Raw genomic sequence first — 15,627 nt, 5'->3', positions numbered from 1 at the left:
GCCCAAAAATGTTTTGGTAAATTGTTTTCATGAATCATGGTTCTGGCCATTTCTTGTAAAGTTCTATTCTTTCTCTCTACAACCCCATTTTGTTGTGGTGTTCTAGGAGAAGAGAATTCATGGAAAATTCCATGTTTTTCACAAAAAGCTTCAAATGGCTCATTTTCAAATTCTCCACCATGATCACTTCTGACTTTCAAAATTTTTGATTCTTTTTCAGATTGAATTTGCGTGCAGAAGCTACTGAATACATCACACGCAACATCTTTACTCTTTATGAATTTCACCCAAGTCCATCTGCTGTAATCATCAACAATGACTAATCCATATTTACTTCCATATAAGGATGCAGTACTCACTGGTCCAAATAAATCAATATGGAGTAATTCTAAAGGTCTTGAGGTTGAAACAATGTCTTTGGTTTTAAAAGATGATTTCACAATTTTCCCTCTCTGACATGCACCACAGAGTGCATCTGAATGATAGTCAATGTCTGGTAGCCCTTTCACAAGTTGTAACTTACTAAGCTTAGAGATTAACCTCCAGTTAGCATGTCCCAACCTTCTGTGCCACATCCATTTCTTATCATTCACTGATAGTAGGCAAAACACCTTCTGATCAGCCAGTTCAGAAAAATTGATTTTATAGACATTGTCAACTCTCTTTCCTTTGAACACAATGGATTTGTCTTTCTTGTTGATTACTGTACAGTTGGGTTTTTCGAAAAGCACATCATAACCATTATCACAAAATTGACTAATGCTCAAAAGGTTATGTTCAAGACCATCTACCAACCATACATTATTAATTGAGGTAGAGGAATTACCAATAGTTCCTATACCTATGATCTTGCCTGACTGGTTGCCTCCAAATTTCACATTTCCTCCCTCTTTCATTGTTAGGCTGAGGAACATGGACTTGTCTCCTGTCATGTGTCTTGAGCAACCGCTGTCTAGGTACCATGATCTTTGCTTTGGCACTGCTCTTAGACATACCTGCATCATTGACATTTTTAGATTTAGGTACCCATTGTTCTATGGGTCCTGGAAGGTTAGTACTTAGGGCTTTACTCTTCACTTCTTGTACCTTGTGCTGTGAGTTGGGTTGCTTCTGATTAACCATCACCTTAGGTTTTGGTACTTCAGAAGCAGTAACTGTCTTCTTCTGAAACTTAGACTTCAGAACCCCAGATTTTGGTTTCACCAGACTCTGAGGAATAGGTTCTGATCTTTTCAGGATCCTAACCTTTGAAGTCTTGGAATCAGATTTGATCATAGCCTTTGACTTAGAGTTCTTTGGCTTTGAAGTAATCTTAGCCTTAGGACAAGAAGCTTCAGGTTCTGATTGAACAACAGTTTCCAACTCAGCCCCTTCTGGTACAAAGAAGGTTTTCAGACCTTCCTTGATGCATTCACAACAAGATTTTAGATTGGTTTTCTCAAGTTTCACTTTTGGAAAACCAATTCCTCTGCCATTGTTCTTGTAAATGCTATAAATCATAGAAGCTACTCTACTTCTGTCAATGCCAGATATAATAAAATCTTCAAGAGCAATTTCATGGTTACTTAAAGGTTTTTCATTACACTTTTCTTGTAGCTTCTGACATAAGAACCTGAGCTGATCTTCATATGTTTTACACATGAAGTCAAAGCCCCTAAGTCCTTGTTCAGAAGCTTTCAGATCCAATAGAGTTAATTTTTGCTGTTGTACCAAATCAGCATATTTTTCTTTTAAATCCTTCAACTCATTGGTTCTTACTTCAAAATGTGTAAGAAGTTCTTTAAGTGACTCAACAAGTTCATCTCTGAGAATTTTGGAATATACCTCGTTTTCATCTTCTGAGTCTGAATCTGATCCAGCTTCTGAAGTTGCTGTTGCTACCAACCCAACAGCTACCTTTGCATCTTCATCAGCTTCCTCTTTATCAGATCCAGATTCACTACCCAAATCATCCCAGGTTGCCATTAAACTCTGCTTAATCTGCTTCTTGAATTTGCTTGGTTTGAATGTAGACCTCTTTGACTTGTCCTTTGACTTTTCTCTTTGAAGATCAGGGCATTCAGCAATGAAGTGTCCCGGCTTCTTACAGTTGAAGCATCCCTTCTGATCTTCTTTCTTTGAGCTTCTGGAGTTACCCCTTCTGGAGAGAAACTTTCTGTTCTTCTTGGCCAGATATTGAAGTCTGTTTGAGAGCATGGCCATTTCAGCAGCATCTGGTTCAGAATCTGAACTTGACTGTTCTTCCTCTTCAGATTCAACCACTTTGAGAGCTTTTGATGACTTGCCTTTGGATGGAAGAGCTATTGATTTACTCTTCTTAGTAGACTCATGTTCATTAAGACTTAACTCATGAACTTTGAGAGAACTAACAAGATCTTCGACACTTAAAGTGTTTAAATCTTTAGCTTCCTCAATGGCAGTCACTTTTGGTCTCCATCTGGCCGGTAAGCTTCTGAGTATCTTGCTTACATGATCAGAAGCAACATAGCTCTTCTTTAGAATCTGTAGTCCAGAAACTAAGTTTTGAAACCTTGAGTACATCTCCTCAATAGTTTCATCATCCTTCATCTTGAATAACTCATACTGATGTACAAGCAGGAGAGCCTTTGCTTCTTTGACCTTCTTGCCCCCTTCATAATTTGAACAGAGAGAAGCAAACATAGCTTTAGCAGTGGATTTGTCACTCATCTTCATGTATTCTGCTTTGGGTATGGCAGTGACAAGGGCTCCTCTGATAATATGATGCTTCTTGTAGAGTTTCCTCAGTTCTGGAGTATGTTTCTTTCTATCCACAGCAGCTCCTTCTTCATCAAGGACTAAATCACCAACACCATCTTCCAGAATATCCCATAATTCTTCATCTAGGCTCATGATGTAACTGTAAAAGTTGGTCTTCCACCAAGAGAACTCTTCAGCATCTCCATTGAATTTTGGAATCTTTCCAACACTGGATTTCTTACTATCACTATAATCATGTGAGACATGTTTATAGCTAGTATCACTAGAACCAGCAGGAGGAGGAGTAGACATGTTTTTCTCAGATCTTTGACTGTTGCACGGTTAAGTGTTACACAACAGACCAAGGCTCTAGATACCAATTGAAGGTGAGAAAAACACAAGAAGGGGGGTTGAATTGTGTTTTGAAAAATTCTTCAATTTCTCCTAAAAACTGAACACACTGATCAGAGGCTAAGTGAGACAGCTTCTGAAGTGATGATCAGAATCTAAATGCAGCGGAATAAAACAGAGAGAGAGAAGAAGAACGACACAAAGCAATTATACTGGTTCCTTCCACAATCCGGAAGTAGTCCAGTCCCCCTTGCACTTCCAAGGAGATTTCACTATGAGTAATATCTGATTACAAATGCTCAAGCACACAAGCAAGAGACTTCCTTTGCTCAAGCACACAAGCTAGAGACTTCCTTTGCTCAAGAACACAATCAAGAGACTTCCTGCTCAAGCACAACTGCAAGAGACTTCCTAACTAAACAAAATTACACAGAAAATTGTTTAAGGTTGAACACTTGATATACAATCAGAGGTGCTCACAATACAAATCAGATACAGACTCAATGGACTTAAGAATTTCTAAGATATGACTTTGAGACACAGAAATTCTAAGTGAATGCAGAACAATTTCAGCAGAGGTTTGGCACTTGTAAAAATGTTATGAGTCTTTCGTTCAGCGTTCTTGCATTACCAAATCTCTAGGTCTTCACTCCTTTATATAGAGGTGTGAAAGAGACGTTGTGAAATTGCCAGCACACCAAAGAGTCGTTGTTGAAGCTTGATCTTTCACCAATGATCTTTTGCCTGATTTGGTTGTTGCTCTATGAAGAACCAATTTGAAATCCATTCCTTATCCAAAGGAACATATATGCAGGCGAGACCGTATTCTGGAGCTGTTTTCTTGTCTTGTAGCGTGGACACAAAACAGAGTAGTGGAGAACGTGGTTGTACAATTCGTACAAAGTACAATGTCAACGCTTTCGTCCAAATTGCAAGCACATGCCTTCAAACACCTTTGAAATGACCGTTGCAATGTTCCACTGATTTTCTGCTGTGTTTTCGAAACCAATAGACAGCTTTTGCAATGTAGATTCTTCAATCTCTGAATGTTTTGCAAATCCAGTTGATCTTCAGCTTCTGGTGAAATGACTTCTGATGAGGCAGCTTCTGATGATGCAGCTTCTGATGAAGCAACTTCTGCAGCTTCTGATGGTGCAGCTTCTTCAGCTTCTGATGATGTGGCTTCTGGACCTCTTGTCTTCAGAAGCACTATTCTTCAGGAGCAGCTTTACTTCAAGAGCGTTATTTCTTCAGGAGCAGCTTGACTTCAGGAGCGCTTTGCCTTCAGAATCATCTAAGCTTCATTTTCTTTTGCTCTTTATTTGCTCATTCAGAACCAATCAATGATGTAATTTTTTTAACTGTGGTCCTGTACACTTGAACAAATATTAGCTAGTCCAATTTACAATTTTTAATACCTTGTTATCATCAAAACTTTCTAAGGTTCATTGTTAAACACATTTTGTTCCAACAATCTGGACAGATAAATGGACCCTAATGGACTAACAAAAGACTAAAAAGAAATAATAATAAAAGAAAATAAATAAAAGGGTGTGAGTTTTTTAAAACTCAAGTGACTTTAAAAAATTAAATAGTAATAATAATAAAATTAATAATAATAATAATAAAAAGATAATAAGACTAAAAACTTTAACATAAATGAGGTATTTTAAAATAACTCTCTGCCGAAATTTTGACTGAAACGTCTAAAATAACGCGGTGTTTCAAAATGCGTGCAAAACTCTTTTAAAGCGGTTTAAAAAACGAACAAAGAGGAAATTTTAAATTAAAAGCTTTCAAAGGAAATTAAAATAAAACAGGACACTAAATGCTTAAAAGAGCGCGTAAAATATTATTTTTTTTTAAAAAGCTGACGAACAAAAGACTGATTTAAATTACACGAAGCTTGGACAAAAAAGAAATTCACTTTGAACTGTAAAATAAAGCCTCAAAAATTTTAAAAGACGACTAAATGACTTTAAATAATTAAAGCGAAAAAGAGTTTGAGACGTTTTAAAAATACGACTAGAAAAAGAAATAACTGTTCCAAAATTGGGGTATGACAGATGCCCCTATTTAAGTTTCTTCATCACGAAGATTAGAAAGAAGACTTTTAAATCGATGGGTCGAAGAAACTTAAATACTTAAGTACACCACTTTTGGACCAGTTGAAGTGCTAATAATGCAATGCTCATGAGTGTTATGGTATGCATGCGTACAATGTCATTATGAATGCAACAACGACGAACATATACTGGCTGGGGTATAAAACTGATAAGTAACACTGGGGAGATAAAGCCTGTCTTTTACCAACTGACGCGGTAAAGACGAAAATACAGATGATAAAGCTTGTCGGAATGTAAAGCTTGAACAAACGGTAAAGCTTGGACGGAAGATAAAGCTCAGACAGCAAATAAAGCTTAAGACGGGAAGTAAAGCTTGAGACGGAAAGTAAAGCTTGAGATAGAAAGTAAAGCTTGTCTATTACCAACAGCCCGTGGTAGAGACGAAAATAGGGAAGATAAAGCTTGAACAGAAGATAAAGCTCAGACGGAAAATAACGCTTAAGACGGGAAGTAAAGCTTGAGACGGAAAATAAAGTTTAAGACGGAAAGTAAAGCTTGAGACAGGAAATAAAGCTTGAGACGGAAAGTAAAGCTTGAGACAAAAAATAAAGCTTGAAACGGAAAATAAAGCTTGTCTATTACCAACAGCCCGTGGTAAATGATGAAAATGCAGAAGATAAAGCTTGTCTATTACCAACTGCCCGTGGTAACGACGATCAAACAGAAGATAAAGCTTGTCTATTACCAACTGCCCATGGTAACGACGATCAAACAGAAGATAAAGCTTGTCTATTACCAACTGCCCGTGGTAACGACGAAAATGCGAAAGATAAAGCTTGTCTATTACCAACTGCTCGTGGTAACGACGATCAAACAAAAGATAAAGCTTGTCTATTACCAACTGCCCGTGGTAACGACGATCAAACAAAAGATAAAGCTTGTCTATTACCAACTGCCCGTGGTAACGACGATCAAACAAAAGATAAAGCTTGTCTATTACCAACTGCCCGTGGTAACGACGAAAATGCGAAAGATAAAGCTTGTCTATTACCAACTGCTCGTGGTAACGACGATCAAACAAAAGATAAAGCTTGTCTATTATCAACTGGTCGTGGTAACGATGAACAAACAAAAGATAAAGCTTGATTATTATCAATACCGGAGTACTTTAAGCAGGGAACTGGCGAACTGATTAGCATTGGTAAAGTGATCATTTGATGGGACCTGCCACTTGATCACATACTGATTGGTGACATTTATGGATTAAACACTTTGAGAGTGACATTTTGTGTATTGGGGTAAGACGCAGGAAAATAATGCAACTATGCATGAATGATATTTGTATGCGTGCTATGTATGCATGGATGAATGGATGCATATGAGGCTTATTTGACAGTATAATGGTGAGACTGTTGAGACAATATTGGGTAGGTCCAAAGAAAGTTGTCCGACATCACATTACAAGCATTCAGCATTCTTCACTGGGGATAACATCACTGGGGATGAACCAAACACTGACGGGGTAAAGCCCTTCAAACCACTGACGGAGTAAAGCCTTTCAAACCACTGATGGGGTAAAGCCCGCATTCAAACCAACTGATGGGGTAAAGCTCATATTCAAACCAAACTGATGGGGTAAAGCCCATATTCAAGCCAACTGATGGGGTCAAGACCCATAATCAACTAATGAAAGGCGAAAGGGTCCAATAACCAATTACTGAAAAGAGAATGCCCCATAATCAAACCGCTTGAAGGGATAACAACCTATTGATCATACTGCTGAGGGGAGAATGCCCCATAATCAAACCACTTGAAGGGATAAAAACCCCTTGATCATACTGCTGAGGGGAGAAAGCCCCATAATCAAACTACTTGAAGGGATAACAACCCCTTGATCATACTGCTGAGGGGAGAAAGCCCCATAATCAAATCACTTGAAGGGATAACAACCCATTGATCATATTACTGAGGGGAGAAAGCCTCATAATCAAACCACTTGAAGAGATAACAACCCATTGATCATACCGCTGAAGGGGTAACAACCCATTAATCAGGCCACTGAAAATGTAACAAACTCCTTAATCAAGCCACTGAAGATGTAACATATCGTCAATTCAACCACTGGATAGGTAACAACCCATTAATCATACCGTAAAAGGGGTAATAGCATATTAATTATACCGCTGATAGGATACATCCCAATAATCAAACCACTGATGGGGATATGACCCAATAATCAAAACCACAATAATCAAACCCACTTATGGGGGATACAACCCAACAATCACAGTTGATGGTGAAGTGATCATTCCTTGGGGTAAAGCCCGCCAATCAGAAACCTGACAGAAGTCGCCATTTCTTGAGATAAAAACCCATCAATCTACACACAGGCAAAAGATGCCATTAATCAAGCCAGTGGCGGAAGTCGCCATTTGTCAAACCACAAGCAAAAGACGTCATTGATCAAACCACAGGCAGCAATCGCTATCAATCAAAGCATTGGCAGAGGACGCCATTTCTCAAACCACAGGCAGAAGTTGCCACTTCTCGGGATAAAACCCATCAATCAAAGTCTGGCAGAAGTTGCCATTTGTAAGCTAGCACAAAGTGCATTCTTCCATTTAGCCCACTTGAAATTGTAATGCCTCTGTCTTTGTGTTTTTTTTTTCATTTTTGTATTGTTTTTTTTTTTGAATCCCTAATTTTTGTCTGGACCGCCCTTTCGGGTTTTCAATCCACCGGGAATATATTTCTTTTTTTGTTTGCCCCTAATTTTTGCCTGGACTGCCCTTCCGGGTTTTCAATCCACCGGGACGCTCATTTTTGCCTAAGCCGCCCTTTCGGGTTTTCAACTTAGCAAGCTTTTTTTTTTTGTATTCTTCTTTTTTCTCTTTTTCTATTTTTGACAGAGGTCATCTCACATCATTTGGTCATGCTTACCTTACAGAGTTTAACTGTCCTTAAGACGAATGTTGATGTATGTTTCTACTACTCATAAGTTCAAAGAAGAAGTACCTGTTGTTTATGCTTTTCAAAAGACAATTAAAAAAAGTTTTCAATTTTTTTGCTTTAAGTATTCACATCAAAAATAGAAGAAAATTATGCAACCAGAATAAATGAGAATTTCAAATAAATGGGCACAGGCTCGAATTAGATGTAAAAGAGTGGTGACCTGCCAAAGGCGTGGCTCCACAGATTTTGAAAGTTTGGAAAATGGTAATTATATGGAAAAGGTACATTGAACACAATAACCGCTATGCTCTCTAACAACTTTGAATTCCACTGTTCCGAGTCTTTGATTTGCACATCCTTCATATCGGAGGTCTTTTGACAGTTAAGATGCCCCAGATGAATCATATTTGATTTGTTGCGGTTACCTTGCCATATGTTGGCGGTCTTTTGACGACTGAAATGCCTCAACTGAATCATATCCGACCAGATGCAGTTACTTTGTCATAATCCTTAACTTTTGCATAGGTCGCCCTTGCGGGTTTCAACCTATCAGGATAAACACAATCTTTTTTTCATTTTTTTTATGTCTCTAACTTTTGCATGGGCCGCCCTTTCAGGTTTTCAGCCCATCGAGACGCGCTTTTTTGCCTAAGCCGCCTTTTCAGGTTTGCGACTTATCGAGCTTTTCCTTCTTTTTTTTTTTTTTTACATGTCTCTAACTTTTGCATGGATCGCCCTTTCGAGTTTTCAGTTCCATCGAGACGCTCTTTTTTGCCTAAGCCGCCTTTTCAGGTTTGCGACTTATCGATCTTTTATTTTAACAAAGTATTTCTTGACTGCATCGGTATTCACAGGACATACAAGTTTATCACCATCTTTTGTAATTAGGCACTCATTGCCCCTGGAATCAGGTAACATATTTTTTGAGCACAAAGCCACTTTCTTGACATTCACGGGGATGAGCCTTCTTTGTTGAATACTTGCTTTATCCTTTTGATATAACTGTCCATAGCACACGGCAATAGCACTTTTAGATTCAATCAAGCTTAGCTTTCATTGGAGCTTCCGTTGACAGGACTTTGACCTTCATTTGGGGTACTACCTTTATATTGTATACTGAGGGATGGTGGGGGGGTTGCCCCTGCTAAAGTGTGCACTTGAAGCACAATACCCTGCAAGGCAGATGGTAGCATCTCGTGCCAGTCCTCGTAATTGAATGTCATCTATTGGACAATCTTTCTTGATATTTGCAGCTTCGATGGCCAAGATGCCCCAGTTGGCAATAATCTCATTGGGAAACTTTCATCTTCCCTTTTTCAGCATCAGACACAAGGAACACAAAATCGAGAGAGAGTGCATGATTTAAGTGTTCAACGGGTTTATTAATGCATGATTTGATTATAGATATAAACATTACGATTATGCAGATATGTGGAAATGATTAAAGAAAAAAAAAGAATTTTTGGTTTTTTGTATTACCATTTTTCCAGAAAAAGCACAAAATAAAAACAAAGTCGGGATCAAAGCGACCTTTCATTAATGATGAAAATACGTAAAGCAAAAAGCCCTAAACAAGTTTACTTCCGTCTCGGGTGGGACGAAAGGAATTTTTTTGAAAAACATAAAGCAACAAACAAACATATTAATTAAACAGATGAGTAGTAGATATAAACATCAGCAAGGAGCCAATTGCTGCTAAACATTCCATGTATTAACATCAGGTTCCAAGATCCGATAGCACTACAAGAAATTCTCTCATAACCCATGGCCAAAAGCCGTCGGTAAGTGAAAAAAGCCGTGGGTAATGTTAATTACCCACAACTTACTGAGGGCCACAAGGTCGTGGGTAAAAGCCTCGTCGGTAACTTTACCCACGGCCATGAAAGCTGTGGGTAGTTACCTACGACTAAGCCATGGATAATTTGTGGGTAATCATTGTTTTAACAAACAATTATTGGTCCTACATTACCCACGACTAAGCCGTCTGTAACATTACCCACGGCCAAGCCCTATGTCGTGTTTCTCTTTGCTGAAAGTTTAGAATGTCATTACCCACGACCAAGCCCTTTGTATTATTATTATTTTTGTTTTGACCAAATTACAATGTTTCTGATATATCTAATATGGTTGATGGTGCTTTTGTTTCACATGAATATATTTTCAGAACCAACATATATATATATATATATCACATTGACCATCTAATCAACATAAGCTAAAATATAATCAAAATTCAATCATTATCATAACTTCAATGAGTTTAACATAAACCAGTCTCAATAATTATCAATCCACAAGTCTCAACATAGCATAGTGTGGATGTATAAGTAATCCTCAAAGTTAGAGAGTAAAGTATAATTTAATCATCTACGCTGTGAACAAAGTCATGCTCGCTGTCAGAGTCATACTCCTCATACATGGTCTAGATGTCAACGGTGTCGGTCATCCCTGATGGAAGCAACGCTCATTTTCCTGGTGACATTCCTCTTGTGCAGCTCGAGCATCATCATCTCCTGTGTTTGGTCTCTCTTCAATTACTGCCATCTCTGCAGCAATATCGAAAGAAACTTGACTGCTATACGGAGATACATGTGGCTGTTGGGTCATGAAGGATCAACCATCTTGGTGCCATTTTCAAATGCCTTCACTAGCTTCTCCTGCTATGTTTCCTGCTCACAATAGAACAATGCAACACTTTACATTATTTGTACGTCGAAATCAAATAAAAATTAAGTTCAATAATTACACTTACATAAGGTAATGTTGGAGGTGATGTTGGAGGCCTGGTTGACACGCTTGAAGCTGAAGGGGAAACCTGTGACAGATGCATGCTAGAACCTTCCCCTCCAACTATAACATTGTGTGTAACAATATCACTCTAGTCTATCACTAAATTTAATTTCTTTGAGCACATAGTTGTCGTCATGCAACTCAAAAGGAGTACTGCATTGAGAGAAATTAAACAGAGTAAATATATATAGGAAGCGGAAGTACATCTCACGACATACACATAAGCAACAACGACCGTAACGGCCTCCCAGAACTTCTTTACATGAACATTCTTTAAGTGGCCTCTGTTCGGCCAAAATAGGATAAACTAAGTCCAAATTTTTGACTTTATAATACTATTTAATTACGAAGTCTTCACAATGAATAAGACAGCATACAGACCTAGACAATCACGTCATAACTCAGAAAGAATGCCAGAGGAAAGTGAAGCTTAACCTATTAAAATCAAAATGAACAAGCTGCATGTCTTGTGATATTAACAAAATGACACGTCATTAAAATTAACAAGTTAGAAACTTTCCGGTGGCCAAGAATTCAACGTATAGACCCATAACATAGCATTGAGCATATGTAAAGCCAAAAGGCATCCAGAGTAAGGTGAACTTGACCAAATGAGCTGATAAAATATTTCTAGTTTATATTTATAGTGTAATTTAGGATTAGCTCAGAATATCATTGCATTGCAGGTAAAGCATAAGCTACATGTGTCAGTGTTGTGTTGTGTCAGTGCTAATAGGTTGCAGCAAAAATCTTTAGATCAAATCATGAATTAAAAACTGTTCTCAAATTTTGAAAAGCATACTCTAAAAATGATTTGCACGTACAATAAACAGAACAAAACAGCATGAAGGTTCAACACAAACAAATGAAGATAGGAGAATATATACCAGAACGTGAAGTAATTGATGTCAGTGCAAAGTTCCTGAGCCTAGTAATCTCACTAATAGCATTAGCCTTCAAGTTTGCAGGGATCACGTCTTTTCCAAGCTTTTGAACATCATTATTTCCAACGAATTTTCACATGCCTATTCACCAAACAGTAATTACTAATTAAGCATTCAAACACAAAAGAAACTCAAATTTCAACCTTCATAATTTTACATCACAATTTTATAATATCATGGATTCAATAATTTCAATTTATTCCAAACTAATAAGTCAGTTTCAGAAAAAGCATCAACTAAGCTAAATCTTGAATTGCACATTATCACAAACACCATACAGGCATAATTCGTTACCTTTACTGCAATCGAGTGAAAACCTTTGTGCACGGAATTGAGTTCTCGCATTGCATTACTAATGCCTCGTATCTCAATGTCAAACAACTCTTCAAAATTGAAATTTCAAAACGCAAAAGGAAAAAACGAATTAGCATATAGTTATACAAGCATTTGTTATAGAAATTGAATCATTGGAGAAGTACCTCTAGATCTCCAACGTGAGCGAAAGCTCGGACGAAGAAATCGAGAACGAGAAGCTTATCGTGGATATATTCTGTGGTGATGGATCGAATATTTGTGAGTGATTCAGATGAGAAGTTGCGTCAATCTGGATCGAATTTCAACTGACGATTTCACGTCTTTGGAAACCAAGAGTGAATTCATCCAGAAATCAGGGCGTGGAATCGCCGAAACTGCGAGAGAATGTTAGAGAGAGAGAAGCTCGAGGATCGAAGAGTAAGAGAGACGGTGGACAGAGAGAGATACGGTGGATGGAGAGACTGAGACGGTGGTGGTCACTTGTTTCTGATTTGCAGTAAGGTTTTCACAAACACGAACGATACACGCATAATTCGCTACCGTTACTGGGATTTGTTTCTGATTTTGAAGAACAAGAGAGGGTTTTGCTTTTGAAGGATATGAGATTTTGGAATTTTTTTTCTTGACAAAATTTTGAGATTTTCCTATTTGGCAAATTTTATTGGAGCCAAATTATTGAAATTTGGGATTGACTTTGGCAAATTTTATTGGAGCCAAATTATTGAAACTTTGGGATTGGCGGAAAAATTCTAGAGCCAAAATTTCTAGGTATATATAAATTATAAATAAATCTATGATATAGATGGTTAGACCATGGGTAATTATTGACGGATATAAGCCGTCTATAATTATTGATGGTTAAGCCGTGGGTAGTAATTATAAAAATATTACATTAGACTTTTAACCTTATAGATGGTTTATTCGTGGGTAATCCGTCGGAAAGCTTAAAATTTATCCACGGTCGCAAGACCGTGGGTAATGAGCAAATTTCTTGTAGTGTAGCGGGTTAACTTGCACATTCAAATTCAAAACTCTTCAAAAGGTATGAGATTTTTCTGGATCAACTTCTGAACTATCTTCTGCAATGCAAAATAATGCTCAATATCATGACCTGGTGCCCCTTGATAGAAAGCACAAAAGAGGTCGGGCCTGTACCGGGCTGACAATTTTGCTGGCATTGGAAGAGGTGCCTTGGTATAGACCAAATTCCTTTCAAGCAACTTTGGAAGCAACTCTGCATACTTCATAGAAATAGGATCAATCTAAGTTCTTGGCGCCTGTTGTTGAGGCAGCTGTTGGTATTGCTGAAACTGGGGCTGATAACACGGATTTTGAACAGTATTGGTGATGGGCTTGATAGCAGCAGCAGAGTGAGAAACTTGATACTGTTGTTGACTTTGTTGAAACTGGGGTTGACAACCCGGATTTTGAACAACATTGATGGGCCTAACAGCGGCAACTGAGTGAGAAGCCAGATGTTGTTGACTTGGATGAAACTGGGGCTGACAACCCGGATTTTGAACAACATTGATGGGCCTAACAGCGGCAACTGAGTGAGAAGCCAGATGTTGTTGACTTGGATGAAACTGGGGCTGATAACCCGGATTTTGAACAGTATTGATGGGCCTAAGAGCGGCAACAGAGTGTGGAGCCAGATGTTGTTGCTGAAGTAGCACCTTTATATCCGGGTCTTCGAAGAACTCGGTGTTATTTCCAATCAACTTCTGAACTTCTTCCTTCAAAGCGTAACACTGCTCAGTGTCATGGCCTGGTGCCCCTTGATGGAAATCACATTTGAGGTCAGGGCGATACCAAGATGGCAGCTGATTCGGCGCCCGAGGAGGTGGCCTGGTTTGAACAAGTTTCTTCTTAAGCAAGATGGGAAGCAAAGTTGCGTATTTGATAGGAATTGGGTCAAACTACGATGCTTTCCGAGTCTGATTTTGAAGAATAAGTTGCTGAGGAACCTGACTTTGAGGGATAAGCTGCTGAGGAGCCTGATTCTGGGAAGTAAATGGCTGAGGAGCCTGATTCTGAGTAGTAAACGACTGAGGTTGTTGAGGAACCTGTTGTCGAGGTCGTTTCATGCACATTGGCTGACATAATGGCTGAGACCTTTGCTGAACAAGATGTGGATCCTTTGCAGCCATCAATGAAGATACTAGGCTAGTTAACCTCTCTACCCCAGCCCGAAGTGTTGTTACCTCTCCACGAAGCTCGTGGACCTCTTGCTCAAGCTGATCAATCTTTTGTGTTTACACGAGTGTTTGCATATGCAAGCCGAACTTGGATGAAGACATCAGACCACTTTACTGATGGATAAACCTCTTGTAGACAGAAACAGAGTATAAGACACAGACTGGAAACTATGAATGCATGATATGTTTATGCAAAAACCTGTACACCCTTTTTTGTTATTGAAGGATTTGTCAAGGTGAATTGTAAACATTGCAGATGAACATGGTTTCATTTGAAGATTTGTAAAGATATTGCAATCGGTTCCCTTTTCAAAAGGTAAGAACGAAACCAAGGACAAAGTTCTTTAACAAAAGCAAAAGCTTAGTTAAGATTTTTGAAATTGTATTGCTTGGCGTTCATTCTTACAAGGTCCATACCTTTGATGTTTATAAAAAGCTTGGCTAAATCCTTCAATATATTTTTTTTTATGGATGAGAAAAAAGGTTTATGGATGAATGCATGTATGCATGATTATGCAAGGAAAACATGATGATGTTTAAGGTATACAATGTTGGAGTTTAAGGGATAACAACGCCATTTGGTAAGGACTATGGTTTCAATCGCACATGTAACAAGGGTTCTACCAAGTTCCCAAATTACAACTACCCTTATGAATTCATCGGTGCGTAGGAATGCTCCTAGTCCAATATCATCCATAAGGAAGTCTAGTTTGAGTGTAGTATCACGTGACAACTAAAGTCAAGAATGCTCTTGGTTCAGTCTCCGCACTACGTCCTAAAAAGGCCAAGTGGGGTTAAGGGTTACTAAGGTCCACGGCTTCACCGGACACTCACATTGAAAGTAATAACGCCAACACGAATGCTCATGTTAACAAGACAACTACCTTCCGTGAGGCCTCCGCCGAGTAGGGTTATCACTTGTAAACATGGTCCAAGAATGCTCTTGGTATGTCACTATGATTTTACCCCGTCCTATATCCTATGTTTCACTCAAGTCCGGTTATAGGACTTTGTCTCACCACTCACGTAAAAATATTCTACAAAGTATATACAAATAAATCACAAAATAAAGAAGGAAAGGTGGGCTAAACCCGCGTAGGATCCCCAGTGAAGTCGCCAATTTTGTAGACCATGATTTTCGGGTGTCAATCCATTAATTGGTTTTGAACCTTCAATCGTTTGGACTTTCGATCTTTATTCGCGGGAAGGGAAAAGATGAATTTAAAACCCTTTTTTGGATCCGGGGTCGGTTACGATTAGGGAAGGTGTTAGACACCCGCATCGTCCACGGTA

At 38.5% G+C, this 15,627-nt stretch overlaps 1 protein-coding gene and 1 long non-coding RNA gene across 2 annotated transcripts in view; one reads left to right on the top strand and one right to left on the bottom strand.

Annotated features, from left to right (window-relative positions):
• Positions 1–9,473, top strand: part of LOC146916217 (putative inactive poly [ADP-ribose] polymerase SRO1) — a 30,006-nt gene extending 20,533 nt beyond the window's left edge. Inside the window, exon 2 of the mRNA XM_085721576.1 lies at positions 9,341–9,473. Within this exon, the coding sequence (XP_085577702.1) occupies positions 9,341–9,473 (133 nt within the window). The remainder of the gene's footprint in view (positions 1–9,340) is intronic.
• An 837-nt stretch (positions 9,474–10,310) lies between these two features.
• On the bottom strand, positions 10,311–13,136 carry LOC146916216 (uncharacterized). The gene is made up of 5 exons (XR_015014929.1): positions 12,301–13,136; positions 12,116–12,204; positions 11,765–11,902; positions 10,840–11,030; positions 10,311–10,756 (listed from the first exon to the last, which is right to left on the bottom strand). It is a non-coding gene; the product is annotated as an uncharacterized LOC146916216 (long non-coding RNA).
• Between the last annotated feature and the right edge of the window lie 2,491 nt (positions 13,137–15,627).

Source organism: Medicago sativa, chromosome 6 (assembly GCF_051527215.1).
Source record: "Medicago sativa cultivar Bolivia chromosome 6, Bolivia_mono, whole genome shotgun sequence".
Taxonomy (NCBI): Eukaryota; Viridiplantae; Streptophyta; class Magnoliopsida; order Fabales; family Fabaceae; genus Medicago; species Medicago sativa.
The sequence above is the reverse complement of the archived record's forward strand: the minus strand, read 5'-3'. Positions and strand labels throughout refer to the sequence as shown.